This window comes from Cetorhinus maximus, chromosome 10 (assembly GCF_964194155.1).
Source record: "Cetorhinus maximus chromosome 10, sCetMax3.hap1.1, whole genome shotgun sequence".
Classification (NCBI taxonomy): domain Eukaryota; kingdom Metazoa; phylum Chordata; class Chondrichthyes; order Lamniformes; family Cetorhinidae; genus Cetorhinus; species Cetorhinus maximus.
In genome coordinates this window covers 62,301,849-62,328,174 of record NC_135888.1, presented here as the reverse complement: position 1 = coordinate 62,328,174, position 26,326 = coordinate 62,301,849, and the positions used below count along the sequence as shown (strand labels likewise).

General features: G+C 44.3%; 1 protein-coding gene across 4 annotated transcripts in view; it reads left to right on the top strand.

Moving 5' to 3' along the window:
- Nucleotides 1-26,116, top strand: part of LOC144685725 (dihydropyrimidinase-related protein 3-like) — a 187,538-nt gene extending 161,422 nt beyond the window's left edge. For 2 of the 4 annotated variants that reach the window (XM_078550547.1, XM_078550549.1), the window contains exons 13-15: nt 21,020-21,179; nt 24,172-24,207; nt 25,879-26,116. In XM_078550547.1, coding sequence (XP_078406673.1) covers nt 21,020-21,179; nt 24,172-24,207; nt 25,879-25,967 — 285 coding nt within the window. In that variant the 3' untranslated portion in view covers nt 25,968-26,116. The remainder of the gene's footprint in view (nt 1-21,019; nt 21,180-24,171; nt 24,208-25,878) is intronic. The other 2 variants (XM_078550548.1, XM_078550550.1) reach the window with 1 other exon arrangement.
- The last annotated feature ends 210 nt before the right edge of the window (nt 26,117-26,326 follow it).

The window sequence follows — 26,326 nt, the reverse complement described above, 5'->3', positions numbered from 1 at the left end:
GGTTGACAGATTTTTGTCAACCAAATGTCTTAAGGAATCTGTGACAAACACAGGTATGCGTAGTTAGGTTGCAGATCAGCCAAAATCATGTTAAATGGCAGTATAGGCACAACTGAATGGCCTACTCCTGTCCCTATGTTCCTATGATACATACTGATGAATGACATTTCCTTAATATTGTTCCCAGAAGAGGGCAACCAAAATTCCTAGGCCACCACCTGGTGGTTACGAGCTGAAGTCCCATGTACCAAATTGTGAATTTGAGTGTCAGATTTGCTAAGCGTTCCAAACAGTCTGCTTTCTGTTGAACCAGTTCAGCCTGGTGTGTCTGTGAGGCCTGACTTGTATTTCTCGAATAACTCCCCCTGCTGGAATGTCAGGGAGGAGTTACGAGGATGCTGGACAATACAGGAGATGACAAGAGCCAGTTTTTACTGCTCCTAATCCTCTGCCTCTCCCAGCGTGTTGGTCAAATGTAGTTGACAATGATGTTTTGTGTGTGTGTATGTTTCTTGCTCTTCTCTTGCATTCCCCTCCCCCAGCACTGTTATGTTCCACACATCCCAAGATGCTGAGTGTTTGTGCGAGAGATCAAGAAAGATAAACAATGTCAAAAAGAATAACCAGCACAGGGCCCATGCCTAAAACAGGACAAGATCTCCAAATGCCTGTTCACTCTTCACCCATTAATTCCACTCGCTGACAAAGACTATTTTTGTTGTAACCTCATTCTCAAAATAATTTCAAAATTATTGGGACCTCTGCCCCTCCCATTAGATAAAGTTATTGAAAGCTCTCTTAAACTAGTGTGAGGCGAGTTTTATTTTTGAACCCTTTATGGACAAAAGCACAACCAAATGTTTCATAATTCAGAAGAAAATTTTGTTCTACCTTAACTTTATTTGCGAGAAACCACTGGATCTGATTACCCTACAGTGTGCGCAGGGCCTGACGTTCCCCTACAGCGTGCGCAGGGCCCGACGTTCCCCTACAGTGTGCGCAGGGCCCGTCGTTCCCCTACAGTGTGCGCAGGGCCCGACGTTCCCCTACAGTGCGCACAGGGCCCGACGTTCCCCTACAGTGTGCACAGGGCCCGTCATTCCCCTACAGTGTGCGCAGGGCCCGTCGTTCCCCTACAGTGTGCACAGGGCCCGTCGTTCCCCTACAGTGTGCACAGGGCCCGACGTTCCCCTACAGTGTGCACAGGGTCCGTCATTCCCCTACAGTGTGCACAGGGCCCGTCATTCCCCTACAGTGTGCGCAGGGCCCGTCGTTCCCCTACAGTGTGCACAGGGCCCGTCGTTCCCCTACAGTGTGCACAGGGCCCGTCGTTCCCCTACAGTGTGCACAGGGCCCGTCGTTCCCCTACAGCGTGCGCAGGGCCCGACGTTCCCCTACAGCGTGCGCAGGGCCCGTCGTTCCCCTACAGCGTGCACAGGGTCCGACGTTCCCCTACAGTGTGCACAGGGCCCGACGTTCCCCTACAGTGTGCACAGGGCCCGTCGTTCCCCTACAGTGTGCGCAGGGCCCGACGTTCCCCTACAGTGTGCGCAGGGCCCGACGTTCCCCTACAGTGTGCGCAGGGCCCGACGTTCCCCTACAGTGTGCGCAGGGCCCGACGTTCCCCTACAGTGTGCGCAGGGCCCGACGTTCCCCTACAGTGTGCGCAGGGCCCGACGTTCCCCTACAGTGTGCGCAGGGCCCGTCGTTCCCCTACAGTGTGCGCAGGGCCCGTCGTTCCCCTACAGTGTGCGCAGGGCCCGTCGTTCCCCTACAGTGTGCGCAGGGCCCGTCGTTCCCCTACAGTGTGCGCAGGGCCCGACGTTCCCCTACAGTGTGCGCAGGGCCCGACGTTCCCCTACAGTGTGCGCAGGGCCCGACGTTCCCCTACAGTGTGCGCAGGGCCCGAGGTTCCCCTACAGTGTGCACGTGCAGGGCTTCCATCTCCTCACATAATATTCAGAGTCAAAGCACAACTAATATTCAAGTCTTGTCGAAAACCAACACTTCACAAACTCACTTGTGAAGCCTGATATACGAATAAGAAGCAGGAGTAGGCCATTCAGCCCCTCGAGCCTGCTCCATTTAATAAGATCATGGTTGATCTGATAGTAACCTCAAGTCTGCATCCTGCCTACCCCCAATAACCTATCACCCCCTTGCTTACCAAGAATCTATCCACTTCTGCCTTAAAAATATTCAAAGACTCTGCTTCCACTGCCTTTTCAGGAAGAGAGTTTCAAAGACCCACGGCCCTCTGAGAGAAAAAATTTTGCCTCACCTCCGTTTGAAATGGGCGACCCCTTATTTGTAAACAGTGACCCCTAGTTTTAGATTCTCCCATAAGAGGAAACATCTTCTCCACATCCACCCTGTCAAAACCCGTCAGGATCTTATTAGTCTGGCGCTCAGAAGTAGGAACAGGAGGACACCATTTCGGTCTTCCTGCCTGTTGCAGAGATCATGGCCGATCTACAACCTAAATACATACATCTGCCTTCACACGATTTGCCTCAATATCTGTGAACAAAGTCAATCAATCTTAGTTTTAAAATAACGATTGATCTAGCATCAATTATGGTTTGCAGAAGGGAGTTTTAAACTTCTTTGTGTGTAGAAGTGTTTCCTATACCCCTGAACGGTCCTGTTCTAATTTTTAGACTGTGCTGCCTTGTAGACTGCCCAACTGGCGGAAATAGTTTCATTCTATCTACCCTACCTGTTCTACTTAATATATTGAAAACTTTGATCAGATCACCGCTTAACTTTTAAATTGCTGGAGCACAATGCTGGTTTGTGTAATCTCACTTTATGATTTAATCCTCGAATCCATCATTCTGATATCACTCCAGGTTTGCCTTCCAATTTACAGGAGTAATATGCATTAATTCCAGCAGCAAACACAAAGTACATAGATATGATAAACTGATCCAGCCACATCTGGATCCCGGGTTGCAATAGTGTTTGTAATGTCCCTTAGACTATGTGCTACGTTCTGTCCCTGTTGATTCCTGCCATTAGATAGCCCCATGTTTGACATGCCCCTGTAAATTGCCCATTTGTAACTTGCTCCAGTTGCACAGTGTTTGGTATGCTTCATTCTAGATTGTGCCGTGTGCTGTAATGTTTCAGTCTGCAAATTTTACCACGTGTGACATCCTTCCCACCTGTACATTGTTCCATATGTGACCTTGCTTTGTTTCTGTCTTCTGCCCTGGAGGAATTTTAAGCCCCAAAAATGGTTGAGTTTGGGTCAGGTCTCCCACCCTTCCTGTAGCCCACCAACTCCTCCCACCAAGGCCACTCCCAAAGCTTCCAACAAGACCCCTAAGATCCTCTCCCTCCCTCTCTCGCTCTCTCTCTCTCTCTCTCTCTCTTTCTCTCTGCACACCAAGGCTTCTGATCTCCCACCCACTCTCCAGAGGGGCCTGTGATTCCCCTCCTGAGGCCTGCAACTCGCCCCACGTGCTTTCGGAATGACCCCTTCCCTCTCCGCCCCACCCTGCCAACACTCCCTGGAGTGCCGGTGCTGGGATCAACCCCTTCCTATCTGGGAGAACAGCTGTACTCGATCCAGCAGCTTCCCCCCAGACTGCTCATCGTCCGACAGGAAGCTAAGCCTGTCAAACTCCATAAAAGGTGAACCCTGACTTCTCTGCTTTACTGCCCCCGCCCCCACCCCTCACCTTGCTCCTGTTAGCTGGTGGATCCTTTAAGTTAAAACTCCACATCCCCTCCCCCACAAGCCTGCATTTCATTTGTCACAGGCCACATCTTCTGTGCTTGGCTTGAACTTGTATTCAACGGTGAACATCATAAATGCCTTTCATGGTAATCATTAGATTATTTCAACATTGATGGACATATTAATGGATCGTCCGTAAAATGTGTGGGAGAAATCATCTGAACTTCAGTTTGCAATAATATACTGTTTTTTTTATTTGAAGCCAGCAGCACTTGAAGTTTTAATTTAAAATTAACAGCAAGTAGGGCAGCATTCTGAATAAACATAATTTGACAGGTTAGGCCAATGTATCACGTTACTGATTGTTGCTGCTGATCTGGGGGTTACAGTTCACGAGAGACCGTATCCTTTGTGCTTAGGCTTTGTACATTACGACTAAACCCAATACCTCCCTCGCTCAATCCCTTTCATTTCACTTGAAGAAAAAAATGAAATGCCACCCTCCCTGCTCATTTTTCATAGCAGTAACTCTTGTCAAACAAAGCATTTATTGCCCCCCTGTGGAAAACATCAAATGAGCAGAACCCAGAGAGCTTTGAAATCCTGTATAGGCAAAGGAAGAAACGGTTTTGCGAAAGTTTTTTTCCAATCCTGGAATGTATTGGGTGACAATATATTTAATGTTGACCTCGGAGATTTGTTGTCATTTTTATCTTCGTTAGGATTTAATGGGATTCACATATTGTTAGTAACTATTGGAGCAGAGTGACCCTGGTGCCCCAGACAGCCAAAAGATTTTGTCTTCCTTTGTTAATAGAGGAGATGAATTGTCTGCTCAAGCTCATTAACATCATGCGAGGGAAGCACAACTTGCATTCTATAGCTCTGTCCGTTACTTTCAACAGTTAAGCAGCCTTTAACAAAGCCACCAGGAGCTTCCTTGATGCAGTGGTTGGCAAAATTCAATGAACTGACCCATCCAGGCAAAAAAAAGATCTCCATCCAGGTTCGATTCCCAGCCTGTGCAGTGTTAAGATGATATCTGTCAGGATTGTGCTCTGTGCTGGGCTGGGGAAGAGAGCAATTGCCTCTGGGATTCCTGCTGCTGACCACAGTCCAGTCTTCAGCCTGCTGGGGACGGTGCATGTGTGGCTGTTGGATGCGAACAGGCAATGGCTCTGTTGTACAGCCTGATGGCATTCACTGCTTTAGGGGACACAAAAAGAATGTCCAGTCGGGCAAGGAACCAAAGGTTGGCCAGTTGCCACAGCGTGAGGCAACGCATGCAGGAGAAGGAGAAAATAAGAGGGGCCATGAAAAAAATTACCATTCCATGATTCGCGTAGTTAATTAGACAATGGTATTTACTGTGAAGTTCTTAGTCCCTACATTAACAGGTATAACCTGAAAAAAAATGAGCTAAACAAAAAACAACTTTCATTTCTATAGCGCCTTTAATGAAACAAAATGTCCCAAGGTGCAGATTGGCGATTATCAGATAGATATCAAGCCAAAGGAGGAGACTTTAGGACAGGTGACCAAAAGTTTGGCTGCAGGGACTGTATTTAAGGAGCATTTTAAAAAAAGGAAATAAGGATGGAGAGGTTTGGGGAGGGAATTCCGCAGGTTAGAGCCTGGGCTGTTGAAGGTGCCCGCTCCGTTGCTGGAGTGAAGGAAGTGGGGAATTCACAATAGGCCAGAGTTGGAGAAACGCAAATCTCTCAGATGGTTGTCAGGCTGGAGGAAGTTACAGAAATAAGGAGAATTGAGGATATGGATGGATTTAAACACAAGGATGAGGATTTTAATATCAAGTTATTGCAGATGCCCTAACCATGATCATCTAAATTTCTCTTGATTCAGGAACCGAGATTGGAAAATTTCACGTCATTGTGCTACTTAAGAAATTTGACAGAGAGAAATAAACCAGAGGAATTATAGGCTAGTTAGCCTAACATCTGTTGTCAGAAAATTACTGGAGTCTATAAATAAGGCTAGGGTGACTGAACACATATATGGACTTCCAGAAAGCATTTGCCAAAGAGACTGTGAGCTAAAGATGTTGAGGCTGATAGAATTGAGGACAAATTATTGACCTGCTTAGGAGATTGGTTGAGCAGCTGGAAGAGAGGAAGGATAACAAGAAGGTACACTCATTGGCAGAACATGACTAATGGTGTTGCACAGGGATTTTTGTTGGAGCCTCAACTATTCACTGTTTCTATTAACAACTTGGGTGATGGGATAAAAAGCCACATATCCAAGTCTGTCAATGAGACAAAGATAGGTTGCATTGTAAGCAGTGTAGATGGAAGCGTAAAATTATTAATATTAATAAATTAAGTGAATTGGCATAACTGTAGCAAATAGATTTCAGCGTAGGCTAATGCAAGGTTATCTGTATTGAGCCTAAAAAGAATTGGCCAGAGTACTTTTCAATTGGTGAAAAGCTAGAAACAGTGAAGGTCCAAATTAGGACCTGGAGGGTCCATATACATAGTTCATTAAAATGTCATGGACTTGTACAAATAATAATGAAAAAGGCTAATAGAATGCTGCCCTTTATATCTAGAGGACTAGAATACAAAAGGGTAGAAATCATGCCTCAGCTATACAAAGCTGTGGTTAGACCACACCTGGAGTGTTGCGAGCAGTTCTGGGTACCACATCTTAGGACAGGCATATTAGCTTTGGAGGGAGTTCAGCATAGATTTACTACAATGATGACTGGGCTCCCAGGGTTAAGTAAAGAAGATAGATTACACCAACTTGGTTATATTCCCTGGAATTTAGAAGATTACGGGGCAATTGTATCAAAGCTGTCGAGATATTAAGAGGAACAGCTGGGATAGATAGAAACTATTTGGGAAATCTAGAACTAGGGTACATAGCCTAAAAAATTAGAGCCAAGCCTTTCAGGCTTTTTAAACAAAAAAAAATGATATGGCTGGGGAAGCAGTTATAACTCGATGTCGAGGTTAAAAATGCATTCAGTGGCTTCAGCTGACGCAGTGTGGATGGTTGTGATGCCACGAGGAATGGATCTCTCTGGGCAGGAGTTCAGTATATGGGCGATGGCCTGGCTTGAATGACCACAGTCATGATTTGAACTGATCCTCATGTTCCACTTGTGGAGCAAGTGACCACATCTTCCCAAGTCTGTCCTCAAGCGGTTGAGGGCTGTCCAGATTTCCCATGGAAGGTTGAAACCTGGGACTTTACCACTTAAGTTACCAGATTGCAGTTGGTGATTTTAGTCAACCAGGAGGTGTGCAATTGAGAGGTGAGGCTGTCCAGTTTATAGGGTGTGGAGTGTACTTGAGTCGAGGCTACAGGATTTTAGATGAGTTGAGTGCATGGTTGTTTTTTGAGGTCCTGTGTCAATGGGAGTGCTTCATTGGCTATTAGCCAGTGATGTTCTTTGAGGACAATGTTTTCCCTGCGGACATCAGGAAGTTCAGTATGTGCTATCATAGGAAGCCACTCAAGCTGTGCTCTTCTCAACACCCCAGAAATAATCTTCACGACTTCCCAGAGGTGGATATTTACTACGTTTGTGGGGTGGCTCCTGAGCCAGGTTGAGCAGCAGGTCCCTCTGTTGGATAGAGCAGGGCGAGTGAAGCAGTGGGTAGTGTGCATTGGCTCTGCTTCCCAAAGTGGTACCCGCCAGTTTCTGAATCTCTGATGAGATTCACTCTCATCATGACCTTGGCACCAGTGTTCTGGAGGTGTTGTCAGCAGGTCACTGTACAGTCAAGAGTGGTGCCTAGGTATTTTGGCATTGGGTCGTGGGTGGATGGTCAACCACAGAACGGGACATGAAGTTCTTCCCTGGCCTTTGAGTTCTTCAGGCAGGAAGCTAAAACGAAAGAGTTGGCGGTGTTTGGTCAAAGTCACCATTTTCTGAAGTAGGCTTCCCGAGACCATAGATCTTCAGTGAATGTTTTCTCAATGCCCTGAAGTTCTTTAGCCAGGAAAGCCAGGGCCAAATCGTCAGCATATGTGAAGAGCCGTGTCTTTGTGGGAGGGAGGTCACAGGTATATATGCTGAAATGAGCTGGTGCGAGTGAAATTAGGAAACACTTCTACACACAGTGTGGTAGAAGTTTGGAACTCGCATCCACAAAAACTGATTGATGCTGGCCAAATGTTCATTGTAAATCTGACATTGATAGATGTTTGTTATCAAAAGGTACAGTACTGAGGGGTTTGGGGAAATGGCAGGTATGTGCAGTTAGGTCACAGTTCAGCCATAATGGCATTGAATGGCAGAATAGACTTGAAGGGCTAAATCAACCACTCCTGCCCCTGTTTTCCTAGGGTGGGCCAGGAGCCAATGCAAAGAGTTGAAAGAGTATACTGGTGAAAAAGGTCTCTAGAAAAATGGTTGAGAGAACACACTGCCATATAAATGCAGAGTCAACTGGGGGTGTTTAAAAGGGACATAAAAATATACTCCAGAAAAAGAATATTAAAGAATATAGTGAAAGACTGGGGGAATGGGATTGAGAAGATAACAAGTGGGCATGTTTAATAAAATAGCGAAGTGGGCTTGATGGGCTGAACAACCTCTTCAGCTTCCTATATTTCTAGATGAAGTAAAGCACAATAGGGGCAAAGTAATCTATTCCATATGTAAACAGATGTTTCAGCGCTTTAGAATGTAATACTCTGCAAATGTGCGGCTCCGACATGGTGTCAGCACCTTTCAGTCCTGAGAGCAGATGGAGGGAAAAGTTCAAAGGATATTTTTTCCCAAATTGATGTACAGCTACACTATATATGGAGCCCATTCTTGGACAGCAATGCAATTGCGAAACATTCCTGAGCAAAGAGCCTGGAGCACTCCTCAATCTATTAGGGTGCATTACTCACGTCGGTTGCTGCCACTTCAGCTTGGTTTCCTTAATCCAGTAGGAAAGTTAGTTCAGTTAGTTATGACGTTTAGGCTACAGGCTTTCTTTAGGAAGCATAGCATAACATAGCACAGCTATGCCCACCTATATTCGCTGTTTAGTTAGTTATTTCCGTGTTTAATTCCTTTTTTTTTTAAGGCTCAGAAAAACCTTTGCTTCACTTAAAATAAGTGAATAGCACCTCTGGGAAAATGGGCAGCACATGGGTTTAAAAAATATTCCCCATCTCTTAAAAGTTGCGCACACTATGTGACATAGTATGGAAGCACGTATACAGGGAGGTCATTATGTTTATGACTCAGGCAGAAATACCACCACTAAGCCACCAGTCAGTCTTTCCAGACTGGAATCATCGCCGGATGTCAACTCAGTGTCTAGAGAGCATATTGTAGCCTTCACTTGGACAGGCTATCTGGAGTGGTGCCTGAACCCTTCACTTTCTGACTCAAGAGGAGGAGTTACTAAAATGAACTAAAGACTTGCTTCGTTTCGATGAGTAGGGGGGAAAGGACTGAAATCTCAAGGCATCAACGGGTGTTTTTGGATGCGAGTTCCAAACTTCTACCACACTGCGCGTAAAAGTGTTTCCTAATTTCACTCGCACCAGCTCATTTCAGCATATATACCAGTGACCTCCCTCCCACAAAGACACGGCTCTTCACATATGCTGACGATTTGGCCCTGGCTTTCCTGGTTAAAGAACTTCAGGGCATTGAGAAAACATTCACTGAAGATTTATGTTCTCGGGAAGCCTACTTCAGAAAATGGAAACTTTGACCAAACACCACTGAGTTTGTCGTTTTAGCTTTCCGCCTGAAGAACTCGAAGGCCAGGGAAGAACTTCATGTCCAGTTCTTAAGAAAAGTATTTTCTTAAATGTTTATACAATAGCTTCCAGGCTACCACTGGCATTAACAGGAACTGCCGATGTCATTGTTGTGCACCATTATCCGCTGTGTGCGGCCTCTGCAGCTGCGCAGTCAGCAATCGCAGTTAATTAATTAGCTCAAATGTAATTGCAAGTCTCTTTGGAGGCTCTTACCTCAGATGCTTGGATTTCTACATTACACCTCTTTACTTTGGAAGTTGCTGACTGAAGGGCCTCAAGAGGCAGGCTGTTGACTGGCCTTTTGACCAAGTTGGTTTTCCTTCCTGCCCTCACAAGGATGTCCAGGGATTGTAATGATCCATCTCAAGTGATGGTGTACCATGAAACAATGACTTGACATCAGCAGTGGGCTGAATGTGATGGCAGATGTGACATCCAGAGGAAAATGAATTGGTGGGGTGGCGGGGGGGGGGGGGGGGGGGGGGGGTGGCGGGTGGGGCGAGGTGGTGGTGTGGGTGTGATCAGAGGAAGTCTGCATGTGGAGGATGGATCACAGTTAGTGCCCAGGTTAACGAGCATTCAAACTTAGATATTAATCATTGTTGGTTGGTGGTCCAGTCTCTCACACAGTTGGGAATGGAGAGGGTTTGGGTGGGTGCATGAGGGATGATTCAAGATTTGGGTTGAGGGGATGTAATCCATGAAATAAATATCGGGATCATTTCCCATCAATCCCTTCCATTCCCCTTCTCCCGCCCCCCCCCCTCAACCACCGCCAGCCCACCACCACCCCCAATGATGCTTTCCTTGTCATAATAGTAAATGGGATTGGAACTTTTTGACTTTGCCTAGTACTTGTATTGGGGGAGGTGAGTGAGTGACTGCAGTTTTAGATTACAACTGCACACCAACATCTGACACCGTTTTTATTTAAAAACAGTTACAATGACTCCTTTCATATCCTCAGGGTCATTGCTCTGGCACAATGTCTTGGTTGTTATGAACCTCTTTTGGAGATGTTATTTCCTTTAACTAAATCTTTAAAAGTACATGTAAAAGATTTTGGGTGAGCAACATCACACTTTTTGCAATTCAAAAAAGAGTTGCATGAAATTTTATATATTTTTTTAACCTTAAGGCGTTGTTATCTCGTCAAGACACGCTTTGGAAGAACATCTTGTAATTGAGAAGTTGTGCCCTGCTGAATGTGACAGAGGGCGAAAGAGATCTGTGCATTTCAGGGCCTGACCTATTGTACAAGCTTTCAAGTTGCTGGCTGGAAATGTTCTGCGAGTGGCCATTTTGTGTAGACCTTTCCCATCATGTGACATTGCGAAATGCCACTCCTAGTGTTACACAAATTCGTGTCTCATGATGTCATGGGGCATGGACCCGTTCCACCAAAATGTCTGCTACCAGATACCCTCTAACCAGCGTCATTGAAGCAACAATTGCCATTGAGATAGTTAACCTTACAAGCACAACGCCATGTCACCAGGGCAGCTTCTCCTTGGGCTGGGGTTGTCAACTCTGAGTACGCAACCAGATACCACCCACTCCCACAGTCTCAATACATCAATCCTTGTGGCACACTCACTCACCAATTGAATAGTGAACACACCCAGTTATCCAATTGAATAATCCTTTTCTGTTGGTTAATGAACCATTTTTTTTCCAATCTCGAGCTATTTTTATGAATTAATGAAAATGTTCAAAGAAAATGAAATGAAAATGATGATTCCTTTTAATGTCCTGCTATCACTCTTTGGATTGCTCTTCATAGTGTCCTGGAGATTAATCTTTAATTCCTCAAGATTCCTACTGAGAGTTGGCAACCCTATCTTAGGCAATGGGTGAGCCGAGAACCAAATGAGTGACTTTGCACGATCATGTCTATCTAAATGTTTTTGTAACCCATGGTTCCTACACGGTTTTGGGAGATGGGGCTTTTGGGGCACTAGCAGCAATGAAAGGGCTGCTGCTTACCTATACAATAGCACAATATTTCTCTCAACTGTTTTGGCACAATGACTCCTCCAATACAACATCCTTTGGATATCAAAGAAGTGAGGACCAATGGTCATGGATGTCTCCATTAGGCAGAGAGGGTTGACCAGGAGCAAGATAAAAATATTCCCCTTGGACAACCCTAAGGCTTCTGCTCAGCCATTCCAGGTGTGTTATTGAGGTGGCCTCTAATTTGCGTGGGAATTTGCCCCTTGTTGGGTTTTGTGCAGCCTTGAAGGCTGTGTAGGTTCCCACAGTGCACCTTGCATTTCCCAGTCACATTGTCCTCCATCTTAGGACCCCATGCTTTGAAATACAAGATGGCAAGTTAATAGAACATGTTCTCTTTAGTTACATGATCGAAAATTATATATTCAGTTGGGTTCAATAATGGTACTGAGGGTACCATGAAGCAGAGGTTTGTTTCAGGCACACTTTGGGGCAGGATTTTATGTTGACCTATCTTCCCCTGGAAAACAGCTGCATGAACTCTGTATTAATCTGTTTCATTCATAGAAATGGGTAGCACCAATAAAATAAAATTTACACAGTTTAATGTGTATTCGGGTGGTGACAGTAGAGCTTTGTGTTTGCAGCAATGGTTTGCACCTTCTGAATATTCAAGTATTTCAGTGAGCTGTCTGATGTGCTGGACCTGGCGTATATGGAGCTGGGCCTAGGAGATGGCAGTGTTGGGCACCTCAGGAATGGAAAGGTCGCCACCTGCTTGTATAATGACATGATATTTTCAGGGGTACTGTTTTTACTCACATACACACACAATGTCAAGATTTTTAAGGGGTAAGGGCTTCAACAACTCTTGAATACCCACACTCATTTAGATCTTTCTTCTCCTTTACCTTTCTCTGATCCCATCCATTCTCCCAACCTTGCCCTTTGTTGTGTTTTTAATATCTCCTCTGACCTCCCCCTTTCTGACCCTGAACAATCACTCCTCAGCAAAGGCCTCAGCTTTGTGCCCTTACACTCCCACTTCAATTAAATATTGAGCTCAGCACAATGCTGAACTGTTAATTTGTCAACTCCACCTCCACCTCTTTTATAGTCAGCAGGCCCTTTCTCCCATCTTCAGAATTCCCATCTTACCTGGATCTTCCCTCTGGCCTATCACCATCTCTAGATCTTTCATTGGGAACTGCCGCCATGATATCGGCCGTCTCAATTTCTCTGCTCTCCTCACTCACTCTAGCTTACCAACCCTGACATTATTATTGTATCTGCTAACAAGGATGACACTGTTGTTATCTGGAGAAACAGCCTTTACCTGCACAGGCTGAATGTCAACTCTCTGACACCTTTTAGCTTCCCAGGGCCATGCTTCCAGCACCCAACATCTAGGTATCATTTCCAAGACTGTTGCTGACCACAACTCTTCTGGGGACATTTCCTGCACAGCCTCCAACCATTAAAACTATGTTAAAAGTATTTTTTAAACTAGGTTTGGCTTTCTTCCTCTTTAATTCTGTATATTTCTTGTGTTCACTGACTTTGGCCAATGCTGTAACGCATGTGCTCTCCAATCAGCAGCATGCTGTACATCTCTCCTGATTTTCATTCCTGTTGTCCACTTCACACTTGGCCAAAGTCAAAATGACTCCTCAAGCCCCCAGCCTGGTCTGTCCAAATTGGACGTGCCTTCTTCCAATAAAGCTTTTTTTTTTCATCTTTAAAAAATTATCTAGCCAGCCACAAACAGCTGCCGATCTCTCAGCATGTTGTGTCCCTGATGACCGTCCAGCATAGAGTCTTGCTGCTGTGGTCCACAGCAATAGAGCCAGTGCTTTGTCAATTGGGAAATTGTGCCCTGGCCTGAAGCTTATTTTTTTTCCCCTCTGAAGCCATTTAAAACATTGAGCTGAGAGCCATAAATCTGCAATCTCCCTGCTTATCCGTAATTACTGAGTTCCACTGCAAGAGGTGCTTTTTTGGCAGGAAAATGATTTCCATATCTAGTATGCAACTCGGTTTAATTCATGATGTTTGATTTGAGCTAAGATGCATTGAGTGTTACAGTAGTAAAGACCTGAGGAGTGTATTTTCAATTCTCTACATCCCAGTGCAGTGATACTTCCCCATGGAGCATAGGTTGGGAAACTATGCACTTGCAGCCAATGCATTTTGAGAGTAGGAAATCAGACGATTTACATTCTAGTTTCACTCTGGCAGGCATTTTAGAAATTTCCCCATGGCAATTAAAACCAACAGGAGTGATGATTGCATCTAAATGGTACCAGTCTTTGTTCAGTGATACCTTCTCCTTTGAAGTCAGATGGCTGTGGGTTCAAGCCCCACTCCAGAGACTTCAGTGCAGTATTAAGGGAGTGCAGCGCTGTTGGAAATGCCATCCTTCGGATGAGCCATTAAACTGAGGCTTCATCTACCCTCTCAGCCACGCTAAACAGCAAATTATTTCTGTCTGTCTTCAGTTCCCATCGCAAATTAGGCAAGTGGTATGTTGGCCTTCATTGCAAGAGGATTTGAGTTCAGAAGTAGAGGTGTTTCTTACTGCAGTTATACAAAGCCTTGGTGAGACCACACCTGGAGTATTGCGTGCAGTTTTGGTCTCCCTACCTAAGAAAGGATATACTTTCCATAGAGGGAATGCAGCTAAGGTTCACTAGGCTGATACTGGGGATGGCAAGACTATCGTATGAGGAGAGATTGGCTCGATTGGGCCTGTATTCATTAGAGTTTAGAAGAATGAGAAGGGACCTGATTGAAACGTATAAAATTCTAACAGGTATTTCCCCTGGTTGGGGAGTCTGGAAGCAAGGGCCACAGTCTCAGGATACGGGATAGGCCATTTAGAACTGAGGTGAAGAAAAATTTCTTCACTCAGAGGGTGGTCAACCTGTGGAATTCTCTACCACAGAAGGCTGTGGGGGCCGGGTCACTGAGTATATTCAAGAAAGAAATTGATAATTTTTTGAATATTAGGGGCATCAAGGGGTATGGAGAGAAAGTGGGAATATTGAATGGCGGAGCAGGCTCGAAGGGTTTAATGACCTACTCCTGTTCCTGGTTTCTATGTAACTCCATTTACTAGCTAAAAACAAAAAATGTTGGAAAACTCAGCAGGTCTGGAGCATCTGTGGAGAGTGAAACAGAGTTAACATTTCAAGTTCATATGACTCTTCTTCCGAGCTAAAGAGTAGAAATATGATGGATTTTATACTGTTTAAGAGGGGTGGAGCAGGTGGAGCAAGATAGAAGGTCAGGAATAAGTAGGAGCCAAGGAGAGATTGACAAAGATGTCATGGACACAAGACAAGGGGAGTGTTAATGGTAGTGGTAAAGACTGCCGCCATTAACACTCCCTTTGTCCTGTGTCAATGACATCTTTGTCAATCTCTCCTTAGCTCCCATTTATCCATGACCTTCTAGCTTGCCCCACCTGCTCCACCCCTTCTTAGTATAAAACCCATCATATTTCTACTTTTCTTTAGCTTTGGAAGAGTCATATGGACTCGAAACATTAACTGTTTCTCTCTCCGCAGATGCTGCCAGACTTACTGAGTTTTTCCAGCATTCTTTGTTTTTATTTGAGATTTCCAGCTTCTGTAGTATTTTGCTTTTCTATTTCCTAGCTACTGATTCCATCCCTGTCCCTGGCAACTCTTTGAACCTGAACCCATCCACGCTTATAACCCCTCATGCCCTCCATGCTAATCTCTGCCCCCATCTATCACCCATAATCCCTCATATCTTCCATGCCAACCTCGGCCCCTCCACCCACCCCATGGCCCTTGATACCCTCTATGCCAACTTAGTGCCAACAAATGCCAACCCATGCCCAGCACCCTTTTCCCTTATACCTACCATGACAACTCACCTAGTATCCACCTCAGGACCCATGTAGAGATTAGATAAAATTAAGTTCTAACTGTCTATTGCAGACCACTATACTGAAAAAAAACTCATTCATAAAAGCCCATTTTCTACGTTTACATTCCTTCAACTAAACAAATCCTTATAACAACAGACATTTTATTCAAGTGCACAATCCCTTATAACAACAAGCATTGGAATTCATAGTCCCACTTCAAAGGGTCCATAACCACTTGTAGCTGTCAGTTAAACTGTAAAATGGCAGGGGCCCTACTGTGATAATAAATGGTTGTGAAATCAGTCATGCAACACTAATACTGTAATAGAAACTCTCAGGCTTATGTCAACAGACAGAGTGAAATAGCAAGCAATCATTTGTTTTAAACACTCCAGATATTTTATTCCCAAGATTTAAAGGGCATGACTTTTAAATGCTTTGACAGGTGCTTCTGACAAGTTTGTCAGTTGATTTTGACAGGTCTGTTGACCGTTTCAATGAGCTTGACAGTAATGAGTTTATGCACTTTTTACGCATATTTATGCCTACTTTTAACAATTCCAAAGGGTACCTGACCTACTTCAAAAAGGCACCTGACCTCACCCAAAGGTGTCCCAAGACCAAATCCAAAGGGGTACCTTACTTCTACACAGGGGTACCATGCGTATCCAAATGAATCACTAAATTCAGGAATCCTCTTACCTGGTATAATCTGCACACTTTGGGTTCATACTCCCGGCCTACCAAAATCCCACTTCAGTGGAAGACAGCTGCCTCTGTGAAACGCGCCCCGCCCTTTCAAAAACGGGAAGTGCCATGTTCGGGTGGGATTTAGGATTTTCAGTGCTTTCTGCTATTTTCGCCACAACTGAGGGCCTCTCCATCATGATGGAGTCTCTGTACTCTTTGTCTCTCTGTACTGTCTCTCGCTGTTTATACTCTTTCTGTGCTCTTTGTCCTCTGACTCTCTCTCTCTCTTTCTCTCTATACTCTTTCTCTCTGTGCTCTCTTTCCATCCCTCCCCCATTTTGACCCCTCCCACTTTCCTTCCTCTCTTCTCCCCTCCCCTCCCTCCTCTCCTCTCTGCCCTCCTCTCTATCTCTTGCTTGCATCTCTCTCTCCTCTCACTCTCTCTCTCTCTTTTCCCACCTTCTCTGTGTGTACAGCATAGGCTGTCACACATCGGATCATTGTTAACAGGTCTGGAACCAGCTCAATCTGGTCACGCACAGACCCAGCCTACCCAAGTTATACTTGCAGTTGCGCTAAGATGGAGATGACACAAAGTTCAGCAATACAAGAGCTCCCCTGCTGATGAATTCTCAACACAAACACAACTGAATCCAGTTTGTGCATTCTCCTCACGTTAGTAAGATCCAATAGCAGCTACTTAGATTTGGTGTAAACCTCAGGTGCATTGTTTAAATTAGACTTAAATAAAGCATTGCTCAGAAATATTTCAAAGCACTTCATTGCACTGAGCTTTCTTGTAGCACACCGACTCTTATGCCATCAAATGTTATAGTAACACTGCAGCTGGCCTCAACACTGTAAACTCTGTGAGAACAAAGGAACAAGAGGCCATTTGCCATCTCAAACCTATTCCATAGTTCCGTGAGATCATGGCTGATCTCTGAATTAACTCCATAAACCGGCTGTTGCCCCATATCCCTTAACGCCTCTGGTTAAAACATTTTTGTCAGGCAAGTGGGGCAAGGCTTTTGCTCCTGGCCACTATCCACTGCTGGAAGAGTATGTTTAGACATTGAATGAGAACAGGATCTGTGCCAGCCTCAAGAGGCGAATGGCCGGCAAGTAGAGCAGCAACCCAGTCAACACCTTCAGGAAAAGGGAAATAAAATATCATTGTGCATTTGGAAATAAAGCTGCCAAGTCACTGACTATAACGGCTTAAAGGACAGTGGGTGGGATTGCAGCTTGTGTTCTGACCATTCCTTTGTTCTAATGAAAAATAAACAAAAGCTTTCAAAGATTATTGTGGAAATTTTTGAGCAAGTCTGTTGGGTAAAGTTGTGGCTGTTGGTGACCTCACTGCTATCAGGCCAATGTTTCTCAGCAGATAACTAAATGAAGGCCTAGCTTGTTTGCTTCTTCCTCCTACAATCTACAGACTGCTCAAACCCAAACTGGCATCACTTAACTTCTGCTATTTGATTTATCTTTCATTTCTCATCATCTTTTCAACCCTGGTGAGGCCTGTTCTGTGGGCCTTGGCCCTTCACCTTGAGTGTCTTAATAAAAGATAAACCCTTTTCATCAGTTCCACTTGGCAAAGATTGGAAATGACAGGTTGTTCATTCTCCCATTAACTCATCATTTATTCAGCTGTAATTCTTTCTAATCCCATTATGATTTTTCTTTTGTGTGGAACATCTGGCTTCAGTTTTCCTAGCATCGTGCTGATGGATTAATGTTAATTAGTACAGACTTGTAATAATATTTATATATGCTCCTGCCACTCAGCAAACAAATTACTGCCAGCCTATCAATACACTGCACATCTTCCAGCAATATTTTCCATTGGGTATTGAGTTCATGGCAGAACCTGAGAGTTCCTATTTATCACTGAAGCCTTGTTATTTCACCAAGTTTAACCCATTGAGTGCTTGCTTTCTTCACCAATTGTAAATTGTAAAACATGACTGCACAATGTTCAGCACCATTCATGACTCCTCAGATACTGAAGCTGTGTACACATACAGCAAGACCTGGACAACATTCAGGCTTGGGCTGATAAGTGGCAAGTAACATTATTGCCACACAAGGGCCGGGCAATGACCATCTAGAGAGAATCCACAAGAGAATCCACCCATATCCCCATGACATTCAATGGCATTACCATTGCTGAATCCCACATCCATCAACATCCTGAGTGGGGCAGGGGTTATCATTAACCAGAAATTGAACTGGACCGGCCATATAAATACTGGGCTACAAGAGCAGGTCAGAGACTGGAAATTCTAAGGCGAGTAACTCAGAGTCACGGAATTTTTTTTACAGCGCATAAGGGGGCCATTCGGCCCATCTGTCTGCATCAGCTCTCCGAATGAGCAATTTACCTAGTGCCATTCTTCTGCCTTCTCCCTGTAACCCTGCACATTCTTTCTCTTCAGATAACAGCCTAATCCCCTTTTAAAAGCTTCGATTGAACACTCCACCACACTCTTAGGCAAAGCATTCCAGACCTTAAACACTCGCTGTGTGAAAGGGCTTTTTTCTCATGTCACTTTTGCAAATTCCTTTAAATCTGTGCCCCCTCCTCCTTGATCCTTCCACGAGTGGGAACAGTTTCTTACTATCTACTCTGTCCAGACCCCTCATGATTTTGAATACCTCTATCAAATTTCCTCAGTCTTCTTTTCTCAGAGGAAAACAGCTTATTTTCTCCAAGAAAGTCCCAACTTTGCCAACCTTACTTTATAAGTGAAGCTCCTCATCCCATTCTTGTGAATCTTTTTTGCACTTTCTCCAATGCCTCCACATTTTTCCAAAGTGCGGCACCAGAACTGGTGCAATAGTCCAGCTGAGGTTAACCTAGAGTCTTATGCAAGTTCAACATAATCTCCTTGCTCTTGTACTCTATGTCCCTATTAATTAAGCTTAGGATACTATAGGCTTTATTAACGACATTTTCAACCTATCCTGCCACCTTCAGTAACTTATGCACATATACACGCAGGTCTCTCTGCTTCTGCACTTCCTTTAGAGTTGTACCCTTTATTTTATATTGTGCATGTTTTTCCTACCAAAATGAATCACTTCATATTTCTCCCCATTGACCTTCATCTGACACCCATCTGCCCATTTCACCAACTTGTCTGTCTGAAGTTCTATACTCCTCACAGTTCACAATGCTTCCAAGTTTCGTATCATCTGCAGACTTTGGAATTATGCCCTGTACACGAAAGTCTAGGTCATTAATATAGATCAAGAAAAGCAAGGTTCCCGACACTGAGCCCTGGGGAACTGAAGTACAAACTTCCCTCCAACCCGAAAAACACTGATTAACCACTACTGTCACTCAGCCAATTTTGTATCCATGTTGCTATTTTCTCTTTTATTCCATGAGCTATGACTTTGCGCACAAATCTGTTGTGCAGCACTGTATCAAATGCCTTTTTGAAGTCTATGTACACCACATCAACAGCATTGTCCTCAACAACCCTCGCTATCACATCATCAAAAAACTCAAGCAAGTTAGTTAAACACAATTTTCCCTTAAGAAATCCATGCTGGCTTTCCTTAATTAACCTGCATTTGTCCATGTGACTATTAATTTTGTCTATGATTGTTGTTTCTATATGTTTCTCCACCACCAAAGTTAAACTGACTAGCCTGTAGTTGCTGGACTTATATTTAAACCCTTTTTTAACACCACCTGACTCCCCAAAGCTTGTCCACCATCTACAAGGCACACGTCAGGAGTGTGAAGGAATACTCCCCACTTGTCTGGATGAGTACAGCTCCAACAACATTCAGAGCTCAGCACCATCCAGGACAAAGCACCCGCTTAATAATCATCCCATCCAGCAACTTAAATATTCATTCCTTCCATCACCGGTGCACAGTGGCTCCACTGTGTACTATATACAAGATGCACTGTGACAACTCACCAGTGCTCCTTTGTCAGCACCTTCCAAACATACGACCACCACCATCTAGAAGGACAACGGCAACAGACACATGGGAACACCACCCCATGCAAATTTCCCTCCAAGCCACATACCACCCTGACTTGGAATATCACTCTTCTTTCACTGTAGCTGGGTCAAAATCCTGGAACTCCCTCCCTAACAGCACTGTGGGTATTCCGACACCACGTGCTACAGCGGTTCGAGAAGGCAGCTCACCACCACCTTCTCAAGGGGCAGTTAGGGATGGGCAACAAATGCTGGCCTTGTCAGTGACGGTCGCATCCCATGAAAGAATTGTGCCCGTTCTTAACCCTCCCCTCTGAACACCGGTGCCGTGCATTTGAATGGGATGGAGCAGGGAAGGGAGTGGTGCTAAACATTTAAAGCAGCACTTCTCCTTAACATTACAACAGTGACTACATTTCATTGGCTGTAAAGCAGTTTGAGGTGTCCTGAGGTCATAAAAGGCACTTTAGAAATTTTCTTTCTTTCCTTTTGATGGGCAGTAGATGGTTAGGAAAGGAATTGAAGGTCATTGGGATGTGTGGATTGAATAGCCCATGGAACACTATCACTCCTGAGGGAATTGTCAGCGTGGAAAGGGTTGTAGATGTGTAGGAATTCTTTGATTGTGCATGATGTATGTAATGACCAGGCTTCACAGGTTGAATGTTGTATTTTTCTCTTATTTCATGCATTCTTACCTCTTGTTGGCCACATATTGCCCTGTATGTATTCAGAGATGGATCTGGCTCTGGTATGATCTTTTCCACCTAGGTTAATCCACTCCATGTGGTAGCCATTTTGGAGAACCAAGGCAAGTTGCTCTGAAAATGCGCCACCTGACAGCCGCATTGCCGGCAAAGACCTGCGGATGAGCTGCCTAACTGCTACCTTAGTGAAAGAATTAAGTGTTTGATGGCCAAGAGGTGGAAGGAGTTTCCAAGTATGTTAAGAGATAAATGATGAGAAATTCAAAAATTCAGAGATGGTAATAGTTCTTTATCAGTATCACCTTGGCAAGACCTGACCATCAACCCTGTATAGCTGCAATCTACATCTAACCTTTATCTTTTCTAGTTGGCACAGGTGCGTGGTGTACCCAGAGGAATGTACGACGGTCCAGTGTATGACCTAGGAACTCCCAAAGCAGGAACCCCTTCAGCATCAGCCAAGACATCTCCTTCCAAACAGCCCCAACCAGTTCGAAATCTACACCAATCTGGCTTCAGCCTTTCAGGTAAGAACTCAGCACCAGTAGGCCCATTTCTAACTCGTGATAATCCAAATGGATGTGATTCTCCCATTAATGTACCATGGTATATTATTCAAAGGCAACAATAGCCAGTGGGACAGCATGATGGGATTCCTGTCACTTTAAGAGAACATTGGGCTCTTGTCAGTTGGGTGGTGTACCGGCATATTTATGGCATACCTTTTATAAATCATTGCTTTGACCTTGACTAGATTATTGTGTCCCACTCTGGGGACCACACTTTTGGAAGGATGTAAGAGGCTGCAGAGAAGTGATAAGTGGTGCAATTTGGAATCAGAAATGAGGGAAGTCTTAAACTAAGTTGTACAATTTTAAAGGGGGTGCGGGAACAGAAAGACTTGTTCGGTTAACTTACATTTTGAAAGATGGCAAGAAAAGTTAGAAAAGCTGTTTAAAAAAAAAATCCTTAGCTTTCATAAGAGAGGCATAGAGTGCAAAAGCTAGGAGGTAATGGTAAACTCTTATAAGTTGCTGGTTAAACAGCTGGACTATTGTCACCAGTGCCCCATTTTATAAAGGATCAAGGCCTAGGGGATGATTAAAGGGAGATTTACTAAATTGGTACCAGGGGGGTCCAGTTATATGGAGAGACAAGAAAAGCTAGGACCATCTTTCTTAAAGCAAAGAAGATTATGTGGAGATTTAATAGAAGCCTTCGAATTTTTTGAGAGGTTTTGACAGCGTTGCTGGGGAGAATATTTCTACTGATTGGACGGTCAGTACTGAGAGAACAGAGGTTTAAGATAATTAGCAAAAGAATCGCTTGGAAGATGAGGTGGAATTTATTTACTCAATGAGTTGCTATGACTGAAAGTTAATAGTTCCTTTCAAAAGAGAATTAGATATATAATTGTAAACGAGAAATTTGTAGGGCCACTGGGAAAGAGTGGGGGAGTGGAACTAATTGGATAGCTTTTTCAAAGAGCTAACACAGACACAATTGGCTAAGTCAATAGATATCAGCTCTGAGAGGGAAGGTACTTTCTCTGTTTTGAATGGCAGAAGTGCTTTATTGAGGCCTTCACTAGTTGAAGGGAAGGGGAGAGCCTCTGAGGGCATTATTGTGTATGGTGAAAACTTGAGGGATGGGAGGTCTTAAAAGGACAGGTAACCTGGGAACTGTCCCAGTGGAGCTGTGCTAGCTTTGGATCATTCCCCATGGTTTATGAAGGAGAGTTTGGTTTGAAGAAGGATTGATCTGCTCCAGGCTTTGGTGAGTATTCTTTACTTTATATAGAAATGAAATTTTAAATATGCTGCTTTACCATGAAATTCTTTTTCTTTCTCCTCCCCCTCCCCCTTCACTTTTGTCACTCTGTGCAAAACATAATGGAGTGTGAAGGCACACTGTCGCTACCTGACACATCAACCCTGGACTTCATGTGTGGGGGCCTAGAAAGGATTGGCAGGCCCTTGGAAGCATGTGGCTCCATTCTCTCCTCAGCTGACATCCATACCTTCCTGCACTGGATAAAAATCAAGAGCATTATTTCTGGCTAATTCCCCCCCACCACCCCCCTTCCCCTTCCCCCCCCACCGTCAGCTCCCACCAACTCCCTCCCCACTCGCCTTCACAGTACTGAGGCTAATATTAGTGTCCCAACTGTTGACCCAGCTGAGATCAGCTAAGTCTCAGCTCTGCGCAGCTCAGTATCACACAGTGCAGTCAATGCATTTATCCATTGATCCATTGCCATAGTCGCAAAATGGTTTTGAAGTGGAAGAATATTCTGTCTGATGCAAGATTTAATTTTTCTTCAGCTAGTGCGTGGCCTTCATTCTCCTCTTTGGTTAAAGTTTTATTTTAATTCAGGACTTGGTAGAAAGTACTAAATTAAAAAAGAATAACATCCAAGTTTAAAGTTCAAGGGTTGGCTTCTGAATGTTTCGAAGGAATGCCTCGGTGCGATATGTGGTGTTAGCCATGTGACCATAATCAGTTGGTATCAATGTTTTCCTGTTGGCTCCTCCATCTTGACCACTTTAATCATGCTTCAAGCCTTTGCACGTCTGCAAAAAATAACACTGTGATATTGCACTGCAGAAGGATTAATCAAACTAACCAAATAACTCATTAAATACTTTACAGTTAGAGTTACGGGAGCAGATTTTGAGGCCAACAGACTAGCGGAAATGGGTGGGGTTGGTGGGTAGTCGTCATGAAGTTGGCGGAAGAATGGCCTACTGCACCGTTCCTGTCATCACTATCGCCATAGCAAACTTCCGCCTGGATTACCTCCGAGTGGCCACAGCAGCCGCTTGATCCTTTTTAATGTGTGAGCCGGGATTCTATGATATGGATGGGGAACCAGCCGAAGGTGGAGTCTGCGGCTAATTGCTACATGCATTTCCATTGAGGAGCAGGAGTGTTTCTCTGGGCTCTGCAAAAACTGCTACTGCTCAGGGGACACGTACCCCAACCGAGAAACCGAGACCGCCACTGCCTCCCTCCCTTCCCCCCCCCCCCCACCCTGCCCCTGCCTCGCACCTTCTCACAGACTTATCTGCTTATGGGTTTGAGCCTTTTGATATTGCATCAATGCGGAGCTGGAATCATCACCTGTTGAATACCAATGAGGATTGGGTTTCCCACTGGGGCTTTCAGGCAACCGGTGATCGCAGCTTCACTGACTGGTCAACTGAGGGGGGAATCCACCAGAGCAGTAATTTTGTTTGAACATCGCTCCTGTGAAATGTCTTGGGATATTTTACTGCGTTAAAGATGCCTTGTGAATGTTGTTGATGTTTGTGTCTGTTTTTAATGAGAATGAAATTTAGACTTTTTTCATTAAAATTATTCAAAATGCCAGAGAGTACTCTGTGAAGCAATCATTCGATGAACAAACAATATCACCAAAAGTGATCATTTGAAGCTGTAATTAGAGGATAGTCTTGAGCCCTTCAGAAAATTGGCCATTTGCCGTTGTCAATTAAACATTTCCATTCATTTCAATAGGAAGAACTACTGATGGTTTTACAAAACCTAATGCAGGTATGGAACAATCAAGTTTAAAAATCAAAATTACTTGTGCCTTGAGGCAAAGAGAGACTTTTTTTTGTGAATACAACTGACTGTATTTAATCTACTGAAATAGATTGGACACACACCAAGCAAACATCGCCCATTTACCCCACACTCCAACTCCAGTGTCTTTATTGTAAACTGGTGGGGGGTGAAGTAATGCAGAAAGTTTTAGCAAAGAATTACAGACAATTTCGTATATAATTTTAAGAATATTTTGACATTAGCCCTTACAGAGAACCAGGCAGTGATCATTGTGCCTTTAGCTAATATGTTTACTGTTTCTGGGGTCTTTGCTTTTTTTAATCACACTAAACCTTCCTGCACAGCACAAAGCTTCCGTTGTAATGATGCATGGTGCTGATGGGTGAATGGCTTAGCTTCCCTAACTTTTAGTTGCTACTTTCCCTTTTTTAGTCTTTTTTTTAATATATGGATCTTGGTTCTGGTTAGGGTGAAGAGTTTGTATGGGGAACGATGCACATTCTCCCCACCCAGTATCAATATCAAGCACTTTCAGGACACTTCTCGGACAGGCGAAAGGCTGAGTGATGTTCTTTCTAACCCTACAAACCTCATTTGGGAACCCTTGCTGTGCTTTAGTGCCCCTCCTATCCCAAACCTCAGGAAACCACCTCCGACTGTACACTTCCCACACAGCCATTCCGATTGTCTGGATGATCAGCCAACAGCTCTAAGCTAAAGCAGTAGCCGGTTTTGCAACTGCACCAGCCCACAGGACATATACAAAGAGAGAGATTTAAATCCCCACTCCCTGTAGAGGGTAGGCTCCGTTGCACCACCTCAGTGCCCCCTGTGTTTATCCAACTGATCCTGTCAACCCATATGTGTCAAAATAGCAGCAGTATTGGCTAGAGTGAGCTGGGAAGTGGAAGCTGATGCTTTCTGCAGTTGAGAGTATACAGCGGATGCAGGAAATGTAGATTTATGATTGAGGTCAGCAAACAAATGAAGTTGGAGGCGAAGGCGTTAGGAAGGAGTGTAACCTTCCTCTGACCCTTTGTCATGCTCTAAACTGAGAGAGGTCACATGACCTGTTACCAGTCAAAGAGTGGCTGCTTTCTGCTTTGTTTATTAGCATTTGCTGGTTGCTCGGCAACTTTGTTTAGTGGTTAGTGACGGACTTGTCTTCTATGTGCAGAAGGATGGCGAATGGGGCGGGGAGGGGTGGATGCAGCTAAGATGGAAGGAGAAAGAAAAATTCATCCTTGCTAACTGTAGGTGGATGCCAAAGGTGATGGGGATTGGGAAAGGAGAGAACAGGGGAGACATCATCTTAAAGATGCCTTTGCTGCCTTAAGGTGCCTGGCTCACTCACATTAATTGATGTCCATTGACTGAATTGCTGCTGCAAAATTGGGACATAAACCTTGTGTGTGCTGTCTACAGTTTAACAAGTCACGTAGAGATGTCATAGTTGAGCAAGATTAATCACTGACTCGACGCAAACCTGACTGACCTTATCAAGGACAAAAAAGCTGGCGTTCGTTGTGTGTGTGTACATGTGGGCGGGGTGGGGGGGGGTGGAAATATTATGTGAGGGGAGAGAATATAGAATTGTTAGTATCCTTTGGGGGTTTCTGTGTGCTTCATGCCCATTTTGATCCTCTCGCTTTACAGGGGCTCAGGTGGATGACGGCCCTCGTCGCAGTGGTCACCGCATTGTCGCACCTCCTGGTGGCCGCTCAAACATCACCTCACTCAGCTGAAGCTCACAGTGGGAAAGGAGAAAGAGAGAGGGGGAGAAGAAAGAAATTGTGCTGTAATGATGATGTATTGCAAAGAAAAGCAAAAAAGATAATTGTGTTTGTCCTACAAAAAAAAGCAAAATAAATGGTTACTTTGGATTGAATATAAACAGTGCCTCAAGCCTTATTGATGAGAAATGCTACTTTGCCGTCGCTTTAAGAATGTCTTGTTTTCATTTATTTAGCCTTAAGCTGTCACAGTTTACAAGTTAATAGTAAGGATGCAGAGATTACAGTTTTTTTTCTATTAATTTATTTTCACAATGTTACCCCACCCTCTCTCCAATAGTCCCTGCTGTCCATCGCAAAATAAATACCTT